General features: G+C 47.0%; 2 protein-coding genes across 2 annotated transcripts in view; one reads left to right on the forward strand and one right to left on the reverse strand.

Annotated features, from left to right (window-relative positions):
• The window catches only part of LOC143519754 (beta-1,4-galactosyltransferase 1-like), a 70,812-nt gene that overhangs the window by 12,783 nt on the left and 37,852 nt on the right, over positions 1–20,177 (reverse strand). The gene's annotated exons all lie outside the window — the stretch shown is intronic.
• LOC143519746 (uncharacterized) lies at positions 3,300–6,372 on the forward strand. The gene is made up of 2 exons (XM_077013499.1): positions 3,300–3,362; positions 3,588–6,372. Exon 2 carries the CDS (start codon positions 4,309–4,311, stop codon positions 6,364–6,366), a length of 2,058 nt encoding a protein of 685 aa, XP_076869614.1. The 5' UTR covers positions 3,300–3,362; positions 3,588–4,308; the 3' UTR covers positions 6,367–6,372.

The following is a 20,177-nucleotide window of genomic DNA, read 5'->3' on the forward strand; positions in this document are numbered from 1 at the left end:
GTAACACTCTTTCACCCAACTTGTTTGTGTTTAATATTAGCAAGTCGAAAATTGAATTTCTATCTTTTGCTAAACAATTTCCAGTCAGGCGTTTCAGGAGCAGCGCCACCAGAAAAAATGCGCACGCATCCTCGCTACAGAAGTGGAGATTTGCTGGGTCAGATCATATTGAGCCATATTTTCTTAAATTAGCTGCAAGATTGATAGCTGACCCCGTTTCTGCTATTTTAAATCTCAGTTTGATCATCGGCTCTATTCAGAATTCCTGGAGATCTGCCCTTGTCCTCCCACTGTTAAAGGGTGGTGACCCTACTAACTAATTTGGACAATTATCGTCCTATCTCTGGGCTATCTGTCTACATTTTTTTTTCTTGGTTTTAGGCAAGGACACAGAACCTAGCCACTAGGGTGCACACACCAGTGTATTTTAGTGCCGGTCCCAAGCCCGGATAAATAGGGAGGGTTGCGCCAGGAAGGGCATCCGGTGTAAAAACTGCGCCAAATCAAATGATGCGGATCAAAAATAGAAATTCCATACCGGATTGGTCGAGGCCCGGGTTAACAACGACCGCCACTGGTGCTGTTGTCCAACAGGGCATTAGTGGAAATTGGACTACTGTTGGGACAAGGAGGAGGAGGAGAGGGGGGAAGAGGGTTCTGAAGATGAAGGAGAGGAGGCAGAGCAGGAAGGTGGAGGTTAAAGTTGGTACGTTGAATGTACGTACCAACTCTACGTACGTGCCCTCAGCCACGCCTATTCACCATGAGCCTGCTCTCCCTTCGCCTGCACGCTACACAGGCGACCCTGCTGAATGTCGTGGGTTTTTATTACAATGTTCCCTGATATTCGAACAGCAACCGTCACGGTTTCCCACCGAGAAAGCCAAGGTGGCCTACGTCCTCACCTTACTTTCAGGCAAAGCATTGGCCTGAGCTACGCCGGTTTGGGAGAACCAACCAGAAGTGTGCTCCTCTTTTGACCGGTTCTCGCAAGCCATGAGGAGCACTTTCCATCACCCTGCATCCAGTGGCCTAGTGGGGTCGAGGCTGCTGAGATTACGCCAGGGCAAAAGTACGGTGGCCGAGTACTCGGTTGAGTTCCGTACTTTGGCCGCTGAGAGCGGTTGGGGGCCCCAAGCTCTTACAGCAGCTTATCTCGAGGGGCTAGATGAGGGTATTAAGGATGAGCTAGCCCTCCGAGATCTGCCAACCGACCTGGACACGTTTATTGAGCTGAGGTGAGGAGGTCGGGTGAGGAGGCCGGGCCACCACCAGAGGGCGCGTGCACCCACACACTCACCCATACTGCACACTCCCCATAGCACTAAGCCACTCCCTATGTCTCAATCACCGCACTACTAACACCTGTGCCTTATTACATGTTCCACCTTTTTAAGCCCACAGGTCGCATTGTCCTGTGCTGCACATTCATCCGAGAAAGCTGCTCATCACTGGACCCGCTCTACTTCAGTTGTGTGCTAAGAGCCTGCTAATCTGGTGCCCTTGTTTATGCTAGAGCCCTTTGTTGGTTGTTTTGGTTGTCAGTTTTGGATTATGAAGAACACATCGTGCAACCTCCGCCTCTGGCCGCCTCTATCCCTGCGTTACACTATGCGGCATATGCCTGGAATGAACACATTGCATTTAGAGATACTTCCTCCTGTCAATATTTTTAAAAACCTCTTAAAATCAACTCTTACAGAGCATTGCCATTGCTTTTAAATATGGTGTCCATGAGTTTAGTTCTCTAAATGTATTGTCAGTTGTTTATGAGAATTGTCTTGTTTTAGTTTTCCTTAGTGTATGTTGCATGTTTTAATTTCTTTTACATATTTTATTTCTTTATTTGATTTTGTAGTTTGATTTTTGTCTTTAGTCCTCTTACAGTTCTGTCCTGTGTCTTTGTATTTTTATTTTAAATGTTTAACTTGCTGCCTGCCACTCTTGGCCAGGACTCCCTGGAAGAAGAGCCATTGTGGCTCAATGGGACTTTTTCCTGGTTAAACAAGGATTAAATAAATTTAAAAAATGAAAAAAATTGCGCCACTGACCACAGAGTTAATCCCATTCCTCAAACAGCTAAATAATTAGGCTAATAATATAGACGCATTTGTGTATTAACATCATTCACATCAATTATTACAAAGTCATATTTATTTACATCTTTCAAAATAAATGTCTCGCAATAATGGCAAAATCTGCTGTACGTCTATGCTTACAGTTCGAGCTACAATGTATAAGATATAAACTTGACATATACAACACCATGTAAGAACATGCAATAATAATAGGCTATGTCATTTACAAATCTGCCATCTTCATTTATAATGGTGAGTTGAAGATGAAAAGCTATGTTTGCTTTGAGAGTGTTAATGGAGAAGTATAGGGAAGGAGTTACATTGTGTGTTTGTTGACTTAGGGAAAGCTTATGATAGAGTACCGAGACAGGAGCTGTAGTATTGTATGAGGAAGTCAGGAGTAGCAGAAAAGTATGTGAGGGTAGTGCCGGATATGTATGAGAACAGTGTGACAGCAGTGAGATGTGCGGTAGGAATGACAGACGGGTTTAAAGTGGGGGTAGGACTACGTCAGGGATCAGCCCTGAGTCCCTTCCTGTTCGCAATTGTCATGGACAGACTGACGGATGAGGTTAGGCAGGAACTATGGACTATAATGTTTGCTGATGACATTGTGATCTGTAGTGAGAGTAGGGAGCAGGTGGAGGTGAGCTTGGAAAGATGGACATATGCTTTGGAGAGCAGGGGAATGAAAGTGAGCAGTAGTAAAACAGAGTACATGTCTGTGAATGAGAGGGTAGACGGTGGACAGGTCCAGTTACAAGGAGTTGATTTAGTGAAGGTTGATGAGTTTACCTACTTAGGGTTGAGGGTACAGAGTAATGGAGGAAGTGAAAGAGAGATAAAGAAGAGAGTGCAGGCAGGGTGGTGTGGATGGCATAAAGTGTCTGGGGTGATCTGTGATAGAAGGGTGTCGGCTAGAATGAAAGGAAAGATCTATAGGACAGTAGCGAGACCTGCTATGTTGTATGGACTGGAGACAGTGGCACTGACAAAGAGACAGGTGAGGGAGATGGAGGTGTCTGAGATGAAGATGTTGAGATTCTCATTTGGTGTTCTGCCTTCGACCTCATCTCATGCCGTAGCTTAGTATGGTACATGTAAATTGTATGATGAATACCGCCTCCTAGTGGACTTTTACGCGGTTTTGCGCCTTCAGCAGAAAACTACGTCCCGCGCAATTCCAGACTAGTTTTTCTGTTGGTGTAAATTTTGAACGGCCACGGATTTCAGCTCTCCTGCCTCCGTGTATTTTCACACTTGCGCCTTGGACATTATTTGTCTGTAAGTAATCCTTATATGTTAGTTAGCAAAATTATATGGATATTTGGTTGTTTATTTCGACTTATTTCGCTCGAGAGATAATGTTTACTTACCCGCAGTGTTGGCTAGTCAGATCTACCTAGCTAAGCTGGGTCTCGTTTTGTGTAGACAGAAAATAGATCGTCTTGATTGTGTTGTGGATTTGTTTTATGATTCACGTATGTTTATTTCATATCTTATCTACAGTTTTACAGTGAAAGTGAAATTGCAAGTGCGAGTGAGCGAGTAAAGAAGTGTAAAAGAAGAAAATAAAAGGACAAAATACACTCCAACTTGTCTTCTCTTAAACTGTTCGCTAGCTGTCTAGTTCTGCACCAGTAACACAGCCCGAGGACAGAAAAGTAAAAAGACAACAGCGCAGCAGGCCCAAGTAAGGAATCATGAGTGAACGCTCAAACAGCCCAAAACAGAATGCCGTCGAAGCGACACTCGATAGAGATGCTTTAGGGCCATTTCAAACACCAGATGCCCGGTCACAAACATCCCATCATCCTTCATGCTGCTCCAGCAAGAGGTCAACATTAACAGCCGCTGCCAGAGCACGCGCCAAACTAAAAGCTGCACAGGCACAACTAGAGTTTGCTGAAAAAGAAGCCAGCATAATGAGACAAAAAGCTGAACTCGAAGCCAATCTCCACCTCCTCAGCTGCCAGAAGAACGCTGCTGCCTGCGAGGCCGAAGCAGCGGCCTACGAGGAGGAAGAGGAAATTGAAAGCGGGGAGAAGCGGCACGGGCCATGCGTTCCAGAACAGCCCCTCAATGCAGCCGAACGAGCCGGTAACTATGTCCAGCAACATGCAGAGCTGTTCCACAGTCAACCGCAGCCACTGAAACAGGAACCAGTGGAGCCCCAAAGAACACTCAGACGCCAAGATGCACGTCCGGACCAGCCGTTCGCCAGCATCCGATGCAGAATATCACCAACATCAAACGTGAGGAATCCAACGTAAGGCCCCCACTCAGAGCATATCCTGACAACCTACAGATGCCCACCAACCCCCAGGGAGTGACCACACGCGAGCCTCAACAAGCTCAAGATCTTGCCAGGTATCTCATGCGGCGAGAGCTCGTCAGCTCCGGCCTTCTCAAGTTCGATGACCGCCCCGAACACTACTGGTCATGGAAAGCATCCTTTGTAACCGCTACTCAAGATCTAAACCTCTCCTATAGAGAGGAGTTGGACTTGTTAGTCAAATGGCTTGGTGCCGAATCAGCTGAACATGCAAAGATGATCCGCTCAGTGCACGTCCTCAATCCCAGCACCGGCCTCAGCATGGCGTGGCGACGCCTGGAGGACTGTTACGGCACACCAGAGGTCATCGAATACGCATTGTTAAAAAAGCTTGAAGATTTTCCTAAGCTAACCAACAAAGACAACGCCAAGTTCAGGGAATTGGGCGATATCCTGCTCGAACTAGAATGCGCGAAGGCAGATGGATTCCTCCCCGGCCTTGCTTTCCTAGACACGGCCCGGGGGGTAAACCCCATTGTGGAAAAGTTGCCCCATAGGCTCCAAGAGAAATGGATCACCAAGGGATCCAGGTTCAAGGAAGATCACGGGGTAGCTTTCCCTCCATTCCCGCTTTTCTCAGAGTTCGTCCGCCAACAGGCCAAGGTCCGGAATGACCCCAGCTTTGCCTTCACCACCTCCACGCTGTCCAAACCCGACAAGGTCACAAAGCACAGCCAGAAAGCTACAGTCGCCGTGTACAAGACGGATGCTACATCCAAATACAGTGATGGCCACGCCACAGAGAAGAAAACCACCGAACCCGATCGTGAGTGTCCTCTACACAAAAAGCCACACCCACTCAAAAAGTGTAGGGCTTTCAGAATAAAGACTATTGACGAACGTAGGGCATACCTGAAAGACAACCACATATGCTACAAGTGCTGTGGGTCAACGGAGCACATTGCAAAAGACTGCAAAGCGCCCATCAAATGCATTGAGTGCAATAGTGAAAGACACATAGCAGCTCTCCACCCTGGCCCGCCTCTACCTGCAGAGAGCACCAACGCAGACAAGGAGGAAAGAGGGGAGCCAACTGAGGACATACCGGCAGCCATCTCCAGTTACTGCAATGAGGTTTGCGGTAATACAGATAGCCCACGCTCGTGTGCCAAGATCTGCCCGATCAAAGCCTTTCCTGCAGGCAAAAAAGAAAAAGCAATCAAGATGTATGCAGTGCTGGACGAACAGAGTAACAAGTCTCTCGCAAAAGCAGAGTTCTTCAACCTCTTCGGTGTCAAAGCCAGCCCAGCACCATACATGCTGAAAACCTGCTCGGGGACTTTAAAGACCTCTGGCAGGCGAGCCTACAACTTCGTGCTCGAGTCCATGGATGGAAAACTGCATCTCCCACTCCGCACGCTGATCGAGTGTGACATGGTGCCGGATGACAGATCAGAAATTCCGTCACCAGATGTGGCATACAACCACCCATACCTCCAGCCAGTCGCACACAAGATTCCTGCTGTGGACCCCAACGCACCCATCCTCCTGCTCTTAGGAAGAGACATCCTGAGAGTCCACAAGGTACGGGAGCAGATCAACAGGCCACACAACTCTCCTTACGCGCAACGGCTCGATCTAGGCTGGGTCATAGTGGGCGAGGCCTGCCTGGAGGCTGTCCACAAATCAGCCGAAGCCAACGTGTACAAGGCAAGTGTGCTGCCCAACGGCCGTGCAACTTTTCTCCGTCCCTGTCCGAACAACATCCAGGTGAAGGAGGATTACAGCGGCAAGCCACACCGCCACCAATGCCTCTCCTCCACCCAGCAAAATGACCCGGACCGAGTAACGAGCACAGATGGGCTGGGGCACTCCGTCTTCGAGAGCTCAAGAGATGACAACAAACCAGCGCTGTCTATGGACGACAAATCGTTCCTGACCATCATGGACAAAGAGGTCTACCAGGATGACGACCACAGCTGGGTAGCACCTCTGCCGTTCCGGTCGCCATGACGAATTCTTCCCAGCAACCGGGAACAAGCAGTGAAGCGTCTAACCTCACTCAAGAAGACTCTGGAGAAAAGGCCAGAAATGAAAAACCACTACACCGAGTTCATGCAGAGAATGCTGGACAACGACCAAGCCGAGCGTGCACCACCCCTGGAGCCAGGTAAAGAACACTGGTACCTGCCCACGTTCGGTGTGTACCACCCGAAGAAGCCGGGTCAGATTAGAGTAGTGTTCGACTCGAGCGCCGAATTCGAAGGCACCAGCCTGAATAATGTACTCCTCAGCGGCCCTGATCTGAACAACACGCTGCTAGGGATGCTCCTTAGATTCAGAAAAGAGCCAATCGCCATTACAGCAGATGTGCAACAAATGTTTTACTGCTTTGTGGTCAGAAGCGATCACAGAGACTACCTCCGCTACCTCTGGTATGAGGATAACGATTTAAACAAGAACATGGTGGAGTATCGGATGAAAATCCACGTCTTTGGGAATACTCCTTCCCCAGCCATCGCCATATATTGTATGAGGCGTGCCGCCGAGAGAGGCGAAGCAGATTACGGCTCAGATGCAAGACACTTCGTGGAACGCCAGTTCTATGTCGATGACGGGCTGACCTCTGTCTCCACACCCGAACAAGCGACAGACCTCATCATAAGAAGTAAAGAAATGCTCGCAGAATCGAACATAAGGCTGCACAAGGTAGCATCTAATAGTGAACAGGTAATGGAAGCCTTACCTGAACAAGATCGTTCCAAGGACCTGAAGGACCTGGAACTTGGCGTTGATCCTTTCCCCCTCCAGAGAAGCCTGGGCCTATCCTGGAACTTGGAAACAGACAGCTTTACCTTCTTAGTGTCTCAGTCAGAGAAGCCGAAGAGGTATCTTGTCCACGGTCAACAGCCTATACGACCCTCTAGGGTTCGTCGCTCCAGTTGTAATGCAAGGAAAAGCATTAGTGAGAGAACTGTCAACAGAGCAGGGTTGGGACACCCCACTCGACCCGGAGAAAGAGACCAAATGGAACACATGGAAGGACTCACTAAAAGCTCTGGAAGACCTGCACATAAATAGGTGCTATACCCCTGTGCTACCGACTTCAACTCAGAGGCGAGAACTCTGCATCTTCTCGGATGCCTCCACAGTAGCCATAGGCGCCGTCGCCTACCTGAGGGCAATCACCGCAGATGGCAAACCACACGTGGGCTTCATCATGGGAAAGTCCAGGCTGGCCCCCCGTCCTGCTCATACCATCCCCCGCCTCGAGCTCTGTGCAGCCGTTCTAGCTGTCCAGATGTACGAGCTTATCAGAGACGAGATGGACATCAATGTGGATGCCGTAAGGTTTTTCACAGACAGTAGAATTGTGCTCGGCTACATCTATAACTCGTCAAGAAGATTCTATGTCTACGTAGCCAACCGGGTGACACGCATCAGGCAATCCACCCATCCAGATCAGTGGTCCTACACCCCTACGGACCTGAACCCTGCGGACCATGCTACAAGGTTCATGCAGGCAGCAGAGCTATGGCAAAGCAGTTGGCTCTCCGGTCCCAGCTTCCTCACAGGTGAGTACACAGAGGAGTCTCCAGAACCCAACGTCTTCACCCTCGTGGAACCCGAAGCAGATGCAGAGATCCGGCCCGAGGTCGTGGTTCTGGCTACCAGAGCCCTGGATGCTTGTCTGGGCTCTCAGCGCTTTGAAAGATTCTCTAACTGGAGGAACCTCTGCAAAGCTATAGCCAGGCTAATCCATGTTGTTGCATCCTTCAAAGGCAGTCCAGCCAGCTCGGTGGGCAACAGGTGGGGCACTTTCAAAGATGCACTCACCACAGGTGAGCTGTTCCAGGCAGAGAGTGTCATCATCCGTGCTGTCCAGCATGATGCCTACAAAACTGAACTAGAATGCCTCAGAGAGGGCAAAGCACTTCCCAAGCGGAGTCCACTCAAGAAGCTCAATCTAGTGGCCGATGAGAGTGGCCTGCTGCGGGTCGGAGGTCGCATCTCATTCACCCCGGACCTGCCAAGGGAAGAGAAACACCCTCTGATCATTCCACATACTCACCACATCGCTACACTGTTGGTGAGGTACTACCACAAACAAGTAGTACACCAGGGGCGTCTGATAACAGAGGGTGCCGTGAGAGCAGCTGGATACTGGATTGTCGGAGGTAAACGTCTGGTGTCTTCCGTTATCTACAAATGCGTGAGCTGCCGCAAGCTGCGCGGGCGCCTGCAAGAACAGAAGATGGCCGACCTGCCTCCCGACAGGCTCACTCCAGAGCCTCCCTTCACCCACGTAGGCCTTGATGTCTTCGGGACATGGGCCATTATGACTCGTAGGACACGAGGAGGAAGTGCAGACAGTAAGCATTGGGCAGTGATATTCACATGCCTGGCTACCAGGGCTGTCCACTTCGAGCTCATAGAGTCCATGACCACCGACAGCTTCATCAATGCCCTGAGAAGATTTTTCGCCATTCGTGGCCCGGCCAAGCTTCTACGCTCCGACAGAGGGACTAACTTTGTTGGTGCCCGTAAGGAGCTGGGCATCGACATGGAAGAGTCAAAAGTTACAACTTACCTCCAGAGCAGGGGGTGTTCATGGGTCTTTAACCCATTCTTCGCACATGGGGGGGGGGGGGGGGGGGGGGGGGGGGGGCTTGGGAAAGACTTATCGGCATCGCCCGGCGCATCCTGGATGCCATGCTGCTCCAAACCAGACACACTCGCCTCACACACGAGGTGTTGAGCACTCTTATGGCCGAAGTTATGGCTATAATGAATGCGAGACCCTTGGTGTCTGTGTCCTCCGACCCGGACGAGCCGACTGTCCTTACCCCAGCAATGCTCCTGACCCAGAAGATGAGTTCAGTCTCTGCGCCCTCTGGAAACTTCCAGATGGCTGAGTTACATGGGAAGCAGTGGAAGCACGTCCAGTGCCTCGCTAACACCTTCTGGAAGAGATGGAGGAGAGACTACTTATCCACGCTGCAGGGCCGCCGAAAGTGGACGGAAGAAAGGCCAAGCGTCAAGACCGGTGACGTCGTCTTGCTCAAGGACAGTCAAGCCCACAGGAATGAATGGCCTGTGGGAGTAGTAATCAACACGCTGCCGAGCGGGGACAAGAGGATCCGGAAGGTGGAAGTGAAGATTGTGAGAGATGGAACTGTAAAAGTACTTCTGAGAACCATCTCAGAGATTGTCGTTCTGCTTTCTAACGAAAGCTAGAAGACCATTTCCTTTTAACTTTAAGTGTACTTTGTGTTTAAGTAAAAGTTTGTAGTGGCATATTAGCTATATGCCAAGCGGGGAGTGTTCTGCCTTCGACCTCATCTCATGCCGTAGCTTAGTATGGTACATGTAAATTGTATGGTGAATACCGCCTCCTAGTGGACTTTTACGCGGTTTTGCGCCTTCAGCAGAAAACTACGTCCTGCGCAATTCCCGACTAGTTTTTCTATTGGTGTAAATTCTGAACGGCCACGAATTTCAGCTCTCCTGCCTCCGTGTATTTTCACACTTGCGCCTTGGACATTATTTGTCTGTAAGTAATCCTTATATGTTAGTTAGCAAAATTATATGGATATTTGGTTGTTTATTTCGACTTATTTCGCTCGAGAGATAATGTTTACTTACCCGCAGTGTTGGCTAGTCAGATCTACCTAGCTAAGCTGGGTCTCGTTTTGTGTAGACAGAAAATAGATCGTCTTGATTGTGTTGTGGATTTGTTTTATGATTCACGTATGTTTATTTCATATCTTATCTACAGTTTTACAGTGAAAGTGAAATTGCAAGTGCGAGTGAGCGAGTAAAGTGTAAAAGAAGAAAATAAAAGGACAAAATACACTCCAACTTGTCTTCTCTTAAACTGTTCACTAGCTGTCTAGTTCTGCACCAGTAACGCAGCCCGAGGACATAAAATTTGGAGTGACGAGGAAGGATAGGATCAGAAATGAGTTTATTAGAGGATCAGCACATGTAGCATGTTTTGGAGATAAAGTTAGAGAAGCGAGATTGAGATGGTTTGGACATGTACAGAGGAGGGAGGAGAGGTATATTGGTAGGAGGGTCTTGAGGATGGAACTTCCAGGCAAGAGGAGGAGAGGTAGACCTAAGAGGAGGTTTATGGATGCAGTGGTAGAGGATATGAGAGTGGCTGGTGTGTCAGTGGAGGACACACAGGACAGGGCCAGATGGAGGAGTTTGATCCGCTGTGGCGACCCCTAAACGGGAATTGCCGAAAGAAGAAAAGGGAGGTGAGGATGAAAACACTTCCTACAAACATCCTGAAACACCTCACGAAAGCACAGGGCACAGCCCATCAATGCTGCTCTACGGCCGTGAACTGGACACCCCTCGTGACCTAATCACCCAGCCTTCCCCAGATGAAATAGATGACCCAGCCGTTCCATACCCAGAAAACATAAGGGCGTCTATACGTGAGGCACACGACCATGCTCATGCCACTCTGGAAGCCAGCCACGTCCGGAGGAAGCAGTATTATGACCGAAAGCGTCGTGAGGTGTCCTTCTATGTGAATGACCTGGTTAAGGTGAAAACACACCCCAAATCTGATGCACTTGCTAATTTCACTGCTAAATTAGCTCCTGTATATGCTGGCCCATTCCGTGTATCTCATAAACTCTCGAATGTGAAATTATAGATTGGCGAGAGTGGACACAGGAGAAGATGCAGGAGTGTTTCATGTTGTCAATATTCAGCCCTTTCACACATGGGAGTCGATGGCACAGCGCCGTCACAGCCAGCAGACACCGACAGTTGCTCAGGCGTCTGAAGGTCCGACAGATCTGACAGACAGTTCCGGGGATGAGGACAGCTATCAGCCCTGTGACATGTCTGCCCCACAGGTGGAGTACGCCCATGACACGTGGCCCTGTACTCAGGAGGCCCCAGATTCATGTGCTGACTACTCTGGCACTGACTCAGAATTTAGAGCTCCACACCCTGACTCACACGACTATGATACAGATTGGACTGGTACACAGTACTCACTACGTCCTAGGATCACTTCAGGGTGGTCGGAGACTAAGTGGACAACCCCCACCACACTCATAGACTGGACTTTTGAATATCACACTCGGGGGGGGGGGGTACATTAGGTGATGTTTGATTGGTTACTGTTCATATACTGGTTTCATTGTTTGGTTCCTGTTTGGACCTCTTTAAATCTAGACTTAAGACTCACCTGTTTAGTCAAGCCTTCAGCTAAAATTCCCCTTGTAAGGTGTAGGGGCTTGGGGGCCCCCAGACGTTGAGATTTCTGGTGATCTGAGATGTTGATGCTGTCATCCAGCTGTGTCTTGGCATCACTCTATTTGTGACTATGACTTGACTGGAAAGCAATGTCTCAGTGAGCCCTCATGCCTGTGGTCACCTCTGAACCTCTCCCTTTAGTTATGCTGCTATAGATTAGTCTGCCGGAGCCACATGCTGATCACTGGCACGTGAGCTACGTACATTTAAATCAACGGTGGTTTAAATTCATGTCCACTCACTCTGTATTATCTATCTTCTTGCATGGCTCTACCCAAGACGATTGGATACAGGCACCTGCAGGCACCTGGGGGATGGTCTGGCTGCCAGTGGATGTGCTGATACCGGGGTTCACCTGGGGAGTAACACTGCAGTCGGAGCCTACAATACCAGCATCACTGCTCCGACACGGAATGAAAGCCTGGCATTCATCAACAGACATTTACAGTGACAATATCAAAACCCAGAACTTTCAATTCTACCTTTTACCTAGTCTGATTGTGTGAATTATGTGTGACTTGTGTATTTGTGTGTTAACGGGCCGCCCAATGGAGGATGGGTTCCCTTTTGAGTCTTGGTTCTCCTGAGGTTTCTTCCTATTCCCCACCATCATAGGGAGTTTTTCCTCGCCACTGTCGCCTTTGGCTTGCTCATTAGGGTTCTGGACCCATAGTATTGTTAACCTTGTAAATCCTGTAAAGCTGCTTTGCGACAACTTGAGTTGTTAAAAGCGCTATACAAATAAACTTTGAACTTGAACTTGAACCTCTTGTGGAAAGAAAAAAAGGGGGGGTGTGTTCTGTACTCTTTGATCTTTTACTGCATTGTCTGCATTTTTGTTTTTATCGGGGTGTATGCTTTGCTGACATGTATGTCTAGTATTTGCATATTATCTTCTGTACGTTTTAGCAGAGGTTCCCATGTTATGTTGCTATGTGTGGTAATGACGTGACCTGCTCCTAGGGCGACGGCTGGGGACAGCCTTTAAATGGCCTGGGGGAAATATGTAACAGTCAGAACTGTACACTGTCTCTTTAAGAAACAGCGAGTGCGCCTGCATCAGTACGCAGAGAGAGTTAGTTAGTTTTTCCCTTGGTACGACTCACCGACAGACTGCTTGGCCCTTGCTCATTTATGTTGTTTTCGTTGAGTAACGCAAGAGAGCTTGTAACGGTGATTTTCGTTCATGTATGGATGGTCCCGTAGAGCTGGAGCCCAGACTGTGCCAAATAAACTAGGCTTCTTGTAGTAAACACGACTGCCTCGTTTGTTTCTGGCCTCCTCCCTCGTCCACGACTCATCCCCTGAACTCAATTACAAGACTCTGTTCTATCCGGGTTGGAGTGGATACGGATATAGCCACCACCAAAGCGTTACAACGCGCACACACACACACACACACACACACACACACACACACACAAACACAGCAGAGAGAGAGACAGAGAGAGATGCATACAATCACTTGTCCCACACCTATCAGAAAAATACCTTTGTGATCCATTCTGTGGTTTGATATTTACAGAATTGAGCTGCATTATTAGCATTCTTAATCTTCATCGTTGAAGACCTATATTTTTATAGCTATGTTTATTTAATGTTAAAGCGCATACCTGATCTGTTGATTTGATGAATTGTACAATACCATCTCATTTGGGTATTTTTAGATGGAGAACAGAAGAGTGTAGAGGTGTTTTGACATGAATGCAGATGAAAACATGGTATTAGCTAGATTATTTTAAAGATTTGAGCCGCATAGTTCTCTTTGTGTCACCACGGTACATTGTATGGTGAATATTAATGTTCACATTGAGAAGTAACACTCTTTCACCCAACTTGTTTGTGTTTAATATTAGCAAGTCGAAAATTGAATTTCTATCTTTTGCTAAACAATTTCCAGTCAGGCGTTTCAGGAGCAGCGCCACCAGAAAAAATGCGCACGCATCCTCGCTACAGAAATGGAGATTTGCTGGGTCAGATCATATTGAGCCATATTTTCCTAAATTAGCTGCAAGATTGATAGCTGACCCCGTTTCTGCTATTTTAAATCTCAGTTTGATCATCGGCTCTATTCAGAATTCCTGGAGATCTGCCCTTGTCCTCCCACTGTTAAAGGGTGGTGACCCTACTAACTAATTTGGACAATTATCGTCCTATCTCTGGGCTATCTGTCTACATTTTTTTTTTCTTGGTTTTAGGCAAGGACACAGAACCTAGCCACTAGGGTGCACACACCAGTGTATTTTAGTGCCGGTCCCAAGCCCGGATAAATAGGGAGGGTTGCGCCAGGAAGGGCATCCGGTGTAAAAACTGCGCCAAATCAAATGATGCGGATCAAAAATAGAAATTCCATACCGGATCAGTCGAGACCCGGGTTAACAACGACCGCCACTGGTGCTGTTGTCCAACAGGGCATTAGTGGAAATTGGACTACTGTTGGGACAAGGAGGAGGAGGAGAGGGGGGAAGAGGGTTCTGAAGATGAAGGAGAGGAGGCAGAGCAGGAAGGTGGAGGTTAAAGTTGGTACGTTGAATGTATGTACCAACTCTACGTACGTGCCCTCAGCCACGCCTATTCACCATAATAATAATAATAATACATTTTATTTAATAGCGCCTTTCTAACACTCAAGGACACTTTACAATTACAACAGCAAAACATAAAATAAACTCATACATAAAATACAAGTAAGAGAAACAATAAAATATGACACAGTAAAACATGGATCAGTTAAACATTAAAAGCAATCTTGTACAGGTGAGTCTTTAATGAGGATCTGAACTGTAGAAGTGAGTTTATGTTCCTTATGTCAGGTGGCAGCGAATTCCAAAGCCGGGGAGCAGAGCGACTAAAAGCTCTACTCCCCATGGTGGTGAGACGGGCAGAGGGGACAGTCAGGTGAACAGAGGAGGAAGATCTGAGAGTGCGAGATGGAATAGCGACAGTGAGAAGATTAGAGAGATAGGGTGGGGCAAGGTTATGGATGGCTTTGAAAGTGAGTAGAAGAATTTTATAGTCTACACGGAACTTGATTGGGAGCCAGTGGAGCTGAGACAGTACAGGTGTGATATGGTGGAATGAAGGGGTTTTTGTGATGATACGGGCAGCTGAGTTTTGAACCAATTGAAGCTTATGGAGAGATTTGTGTGGAAGACCAAAAAGCAGGGAATTGCAATAGTCAAGGCGGGAAGTGACGAGGCTGTGCACAAGGATGGCAGAGGTATGTGGTGTGAGGGCAGGACGAAGGCGACTGATATTACGTAGATGAAAGTAAGCGGACTGGGTAATTTTATTGATATGTGATTTAAACGATAAAGAGTTGTCGAGGATGACACCCAGGCTTTTTATCTGAGAGGAAGGGAAAACAGATGTATTATCAATGTCAATGGAGGGACTGTTAATTTTAGAGAGTGTTGATTTAGTGCCAACAAGTAGAACCTCGGTTTTATCACTGTTTAATTTTAGCAGATTTGCAGTGAACCAGGATTTTATTTCCGTCAAACAATCAGTAAGGGTGGAGAGTGGGAGAGTGGGAGTGGGTTTACAGGAAAAATAGAGCTGGGTGTCATCAGCATAACAATGGAAACTAATGTTGTGCTTGCGAAAGATATGGCCAAGAGGAAGGAGGTAGATAATGAAAAGAAGGGGCCCCAAAACAGAACCCTGGGGCACACCTGAAGTAACAGGGAAAGGTTGAGAAGTAAATGTATTGATATGAACGAACTGAGTGCGGCAAGAGAGATATGATTTAAACCAGTTTAGGGGAGTTTGAGTGATACCAATGGAAGATAGTCTGTTTAGGAGGGTGGTGTGGCAGATGGTATCGAATGCTGCACTTAAGTCAAGGAGGATAAGGATGGAGAGTAATCCTGAATCTGCCGCCATAAGGAGGTCATTGGTGACTTTTATAAGGGCAGTTTCCGTGCTGTGTAGTGGACGAAATCCAGATTGGAACAGTTCATAGAGGTTATTATTTTTTAAGTGATTATGAAGTTGCGAAGCTACTACCTTTTCGAGAATTTTTGATATGAAGGGTAGATTAGAGATGGGCCGTAGGTTATTAAAATCAGTGGGGTCTGCGCCAAGTTTTTTCAGAATCGGAGTTATTACAGCAGTCTTAAGATGAGCAGGAACAGTCCCAGTGGTAAGGGAAGAGTGTGTGATGTTGGTGATGATAGGGACTAGTGAAGACTGACAGGCTTTCACTAGAACTGAAGGGAGAGGGTCTAGTTTGCAGGTGGATGGCTTCAGCTTCTGGATTATATCAGAGATTTCTGAGGCAGAAGGAAGATGAAAGGCAGACCAAGGATGAGCAGGAGGAGAAAAGTCAGGGAGAAAACTGGGAATGGATTGTAAACTAAGAGAGTGGTGGATTGTACGGATTTTATCAGTGAAGAATGACATGAGTGAGTTACAGAAATCAGTAGAGTACAGGTGAGATGGGATAGAGTCCGGGGCTTGGGTAATATTTTTATATAATGAGAAAAGTGACTTGGCATTTCCTTCATTAGAGCAGATTATATCAGTATAATGATTTGTTTTGGTATGAATAATGTTTTCCTTATATTGTAACATATGATTTTTATACATTTCCTTATGAGCAGAAAGTCCGGTTTTCTTGTAGAGCCGCTCTAGTTTCCGTCCTTTGGCCTTCATAAGCCGAAGTTCGGGTGTAAACCAAGGGGCTGAATTTGTAAAAGTTACAGACTTAGTTTTTAGTGGGGCTAGTGAGTCAAGTACAGAGTGAAGTCCAGTATTATAGTGAGCAACAAGATCGTCGGGGGTGGTTAGGTGATGAGTGTCAGATATGGAGTTAATACTGGAGGAGAGAGAATCCAAATTAATGTCCTTAATATTACGGAAAGAAATGAGACGGGGAAGTTTGGTGACATTTATCGAAAGACTGACATTGAATGAGAGGAGGAAATGGTCGGTTATTGGGAGTTCATCAGTTGTAAGGTCGAGAGGAGAGACACCTGAGCAGCAAATTAAGTCCAGAATGTGACCCTTAGAGTGAGTGGGAGCATCGGTGTACTGCTGAAACCCAAAACCCTCAAGACAGCACATAAAATCTTTGGTGAGAGGGTTATTTATGTTGTCCATATGAATATTAAAGTCACCCAACACAATGTTATTTGGTGACAGGGTTGACAGGTGTGTGAGTAGAGTGGCGAAGTCATTTAAAAATGTACTGTTGGGTTTTGGTGGGCGATAGATGACTGTAAATATGGTCGGGGTAGATCCAGACAGTTTACATACTGTCAATTCAAACGAAGAGAAGGTCGGGACAGATACTGGCGAGACTTTCCACTTCTCGCTGTGAATTATCGCGATACCACCTCCTCGACTGGTGTCACGTGGTTTGCAGGTGTAAACAAACCCCGATGGAGTCGATTCATTGAGTTGTGTATAGTTGTTGGTTACTTGCCAGGTTTCTGTTAAACAGAGAAAGTCAAACTTACGGTCCGTGATGAGATCTCGGATGAGATGTCCTTTGTTCGTGAGTGAGCGGATGTTAAGCAGACCGAAGTTGACAGTGGAGTTGGGAAATGATGTAGCTGGGGTGTTCGCCGACCGGGCTAGGCAGGCTAGCACCCTGTGGTCAGCAGTCCGACCTGTGTTGCGTCGGGGTCGGCGAGAGATGGACCAGATAGATTTTATTGCCTTTGATGAGTCTTCAAGAACGTTCCGACGAGACCCGCGGTGGATGTATCTCCGCCGAGGAGTGAAGATTATGTCCGGGTGTAGCAGTAGATCCGATGGAGCAGCAAACCGACTGAATCGGTAACGGAGAAGCTCAGCAACAGAATACTGAAGCGAGACCATTTCAGGTTTGTGAATAAGTTTGTGAGTAAGTACCAGCAGAATCCAGACAAACGCTGACCAGGTGTGGATCTTACTAGTTTGCATTGCAGTTAAAAGACCACGGGGTCGCGTTTGACATAGGTGTAAAACTTCTTCTAGAATAGCAATAGCAATAATCCAGCAATAGTCCAGGCAGACAATGTAGGCTTGCTTTAAAATATTTAAAAGATAAGGAGAAAAAACTTTGGACACAACTTAGTTAAGCGTTAATAAAACTAGCAATTTTCGTGTGAGCAGCGGCAGCAAGTCGCGCCAGCGTTCACTCAGCGTCTTGTTTCAGCCCTTCCAACCATGAGCCTGCTCTCCCTTCGCCTGCACGCTACACAGGCGACCCTGCTGAATGTCGTGGGTTTTTATTACAATGTTCCCTGATATTCGAACAGCAACCGTCACGGTTTCCCACCGAGAAAGCCAAGGTGGCCTACGTCCTCACCTTACTTTCAGGCAAAGCATTGGCCTGAGCTACGCCGGTTTGGGAGAACCAACCAGAAGTGTGCTCCTCTTTTGACCGGTTCTCGCAAGCCATGAGGAGCACTTTCCATCACCCTGCATCCAGTGGCCTAGTGGGGTCGAGGCTGCTGAGATTACGCCAGGGCAAAAGTACGGTGGCCGAGTACTCGGTTGAGTTCCGTACTTTGGCCGCCGAGAGCGGTTGGGGGCCCCAAGCTCTTACAGCAGCTTATCTCGAGGGGCTAGATGAGGGTATTAAGGATGAGCTAGCCCTCCGAGATCTGCCAACCGACCTGGACATGTTTATTGAGCTGAGGTGAGGAGGTCGGGTGAGGAGGCCGGGCCGCCACCAGAGGGCGCGTGCACCCACACACTCACCCATACTGCACACTCCCCATAGCACCCCAAGCCACTCCCTATGTCTCAATCACCGCACTACTAACACCTGTGTCTTATTACGTGTTCCACCTTTTTAAGCCCACAGGTCGCATTGTCCTGTGCTGCACATTCATCCGAGAAAGCTGCTCATCACTGGACCCGCTCTACTTCAGTTGTGTGCTAAGAGCCTGCTAATCTGGTGCCCTTGGTTATGCTAGAGCCCTTTGTTGGTTGTTTTGGTTGTCAGTTTTGGATTATGAAGAACACATCGTGCAACCTCCGCCTCTGGCCGCCTCTATCCCTGCGTTACACTATGCGGCATATGCCTGGAATGAACACATTGCATTTAGAGATACTTCCTCCTGTCAATATTTTTAAAAACCTCTTAAAATCAACTCTTACAGAGCATTGCCATTGCTTTTAAATATGGTGTCCATGAGTTTAGTTCTCTAAATGTATTGTCAGTTGTTTATGAGAATTGTCTTGTTTTAGTTTTCCTTAGTGCATGTTGCATGTTTTAATTTCTTTTACATATTTTATTTCTTTATTTGATTTTGTAGTTTGATTTTTGTCTTTAGTCCTTTAGCAGTTTTGTCCTGTGTCTTTTAACTTGTTGCCTGCCACTCTTGTCCAGGACTCCCTGGAAGAAAAGCCATTGTGGCTCAATGGGACTTTTTCCTGGTTAAACAAGGATTAAATAAATTTAAAAAATGAAAAAAATTGCGCCACTGACCACAGAGTTAATCCCATTCCTCAAACAGCTAAATAATTAGGCTAATAATATAGACGCATTTGTGTATTAACATCATTCACATCAATTATTACAAAGTCATATTTATTTACATCTTTCAAAATAAATGTCTCGCAATAATGGCAAAATCTGCTGTACGTCTATGCTTACAGTTCGAGCTACAATGTATAAGATATAAACTTGACATATACAACACCATGTAAGAACATGCAATAATAATAGGCTATGCCATTTACAAATCTGCCATCTTCATTTATAATGGTGAGTTGAAGATGAAAAGCTATGTTTGCTTTGAGAGTGTTAATGGAGAAGTATAGGGAAGGAGTTACATTGTGTGTTTGTTGACTTAGAGAAAGCTTATGATAGAGTTCCGAGACAGGAGCTGTAGTATTGTATGAGGAAGTCAGGAGTAGCAGAAAAGTATGTGAGGGTGGTGCCGGATATGTATGAGAACAGTGTGACAGCAGTGAGATGTGCGGTAGGAATGACAGACGGGTTTAAAGTGGGGGTAGGACTACGTCAGGGATCAGCCCTGAGTCCCTTCCTGTTCACAATTGTCATGGACAGACTGACGGACGAGGTTAGGCAGGAACTATGGACTATAATGTTTGCTGATGACATTGTGATCTGTAGTGAGAGTAGGGAGCAGGTGGAGGTGAGCTTGGAAAGATGGAGATATGCTTTGGAGAGCAGGGGAATGCAAATGAGCAGTAGTAAAACAGAGTACATGTCTGTGAATGAGAGGGTAGACGGTGGACAGGTCCAGTTACAAGGAGTTGATTTAGTGAAGGTTGATGAGTTTACCTACTTAGGGTTGAGGGTACAGAGTAATGGAGGAAGTGAAAGAGAGATAAAGAAGAGAGTGCAGGCAGGGTGGTGTGGATGGCATAAAGTGTCTGGGGTGATCTGTGATAGAAGGGTGTCGGCTAGAATGAAAGGAAAGATCTATAGGACAGTAGCGAGACCTGCTATGTTGTATGGACTGGAGACAGTGGCACTGACAAAGAGACAGGTGAGGGAGATGGAGGTGTCTGAGATGAAGATGTTGAGATTCTCATTTGGAGTGACGAGGAAGGATAGGATCAGAAATGAGTTT

This window comes from Brachyhypopomus gauderio, chromosome 1 (assembly GCF_052324685.1).
Source record: "Brachyhypopomus gauderio isolate BG-103 chromosome 1, BGAUD_0.2, whole genome shotgun sequence".
NCBI lineage: Eukaryota > Metazoa > Chordata > Actinopteri > Gymnotiformes > Hypopomidae > Brachyhypopomus > Brachyhypopomus gauderio.

What these genes read in the sequence shown, in the direction of transcription:
- LOC143519746 (XM_077013499.1), top strand. Translation starts at nt 4,309, where the DNA reads ATGCAGAATATCACCAACATCAAACGTGAGGAATCCAACGTAAGGCCC.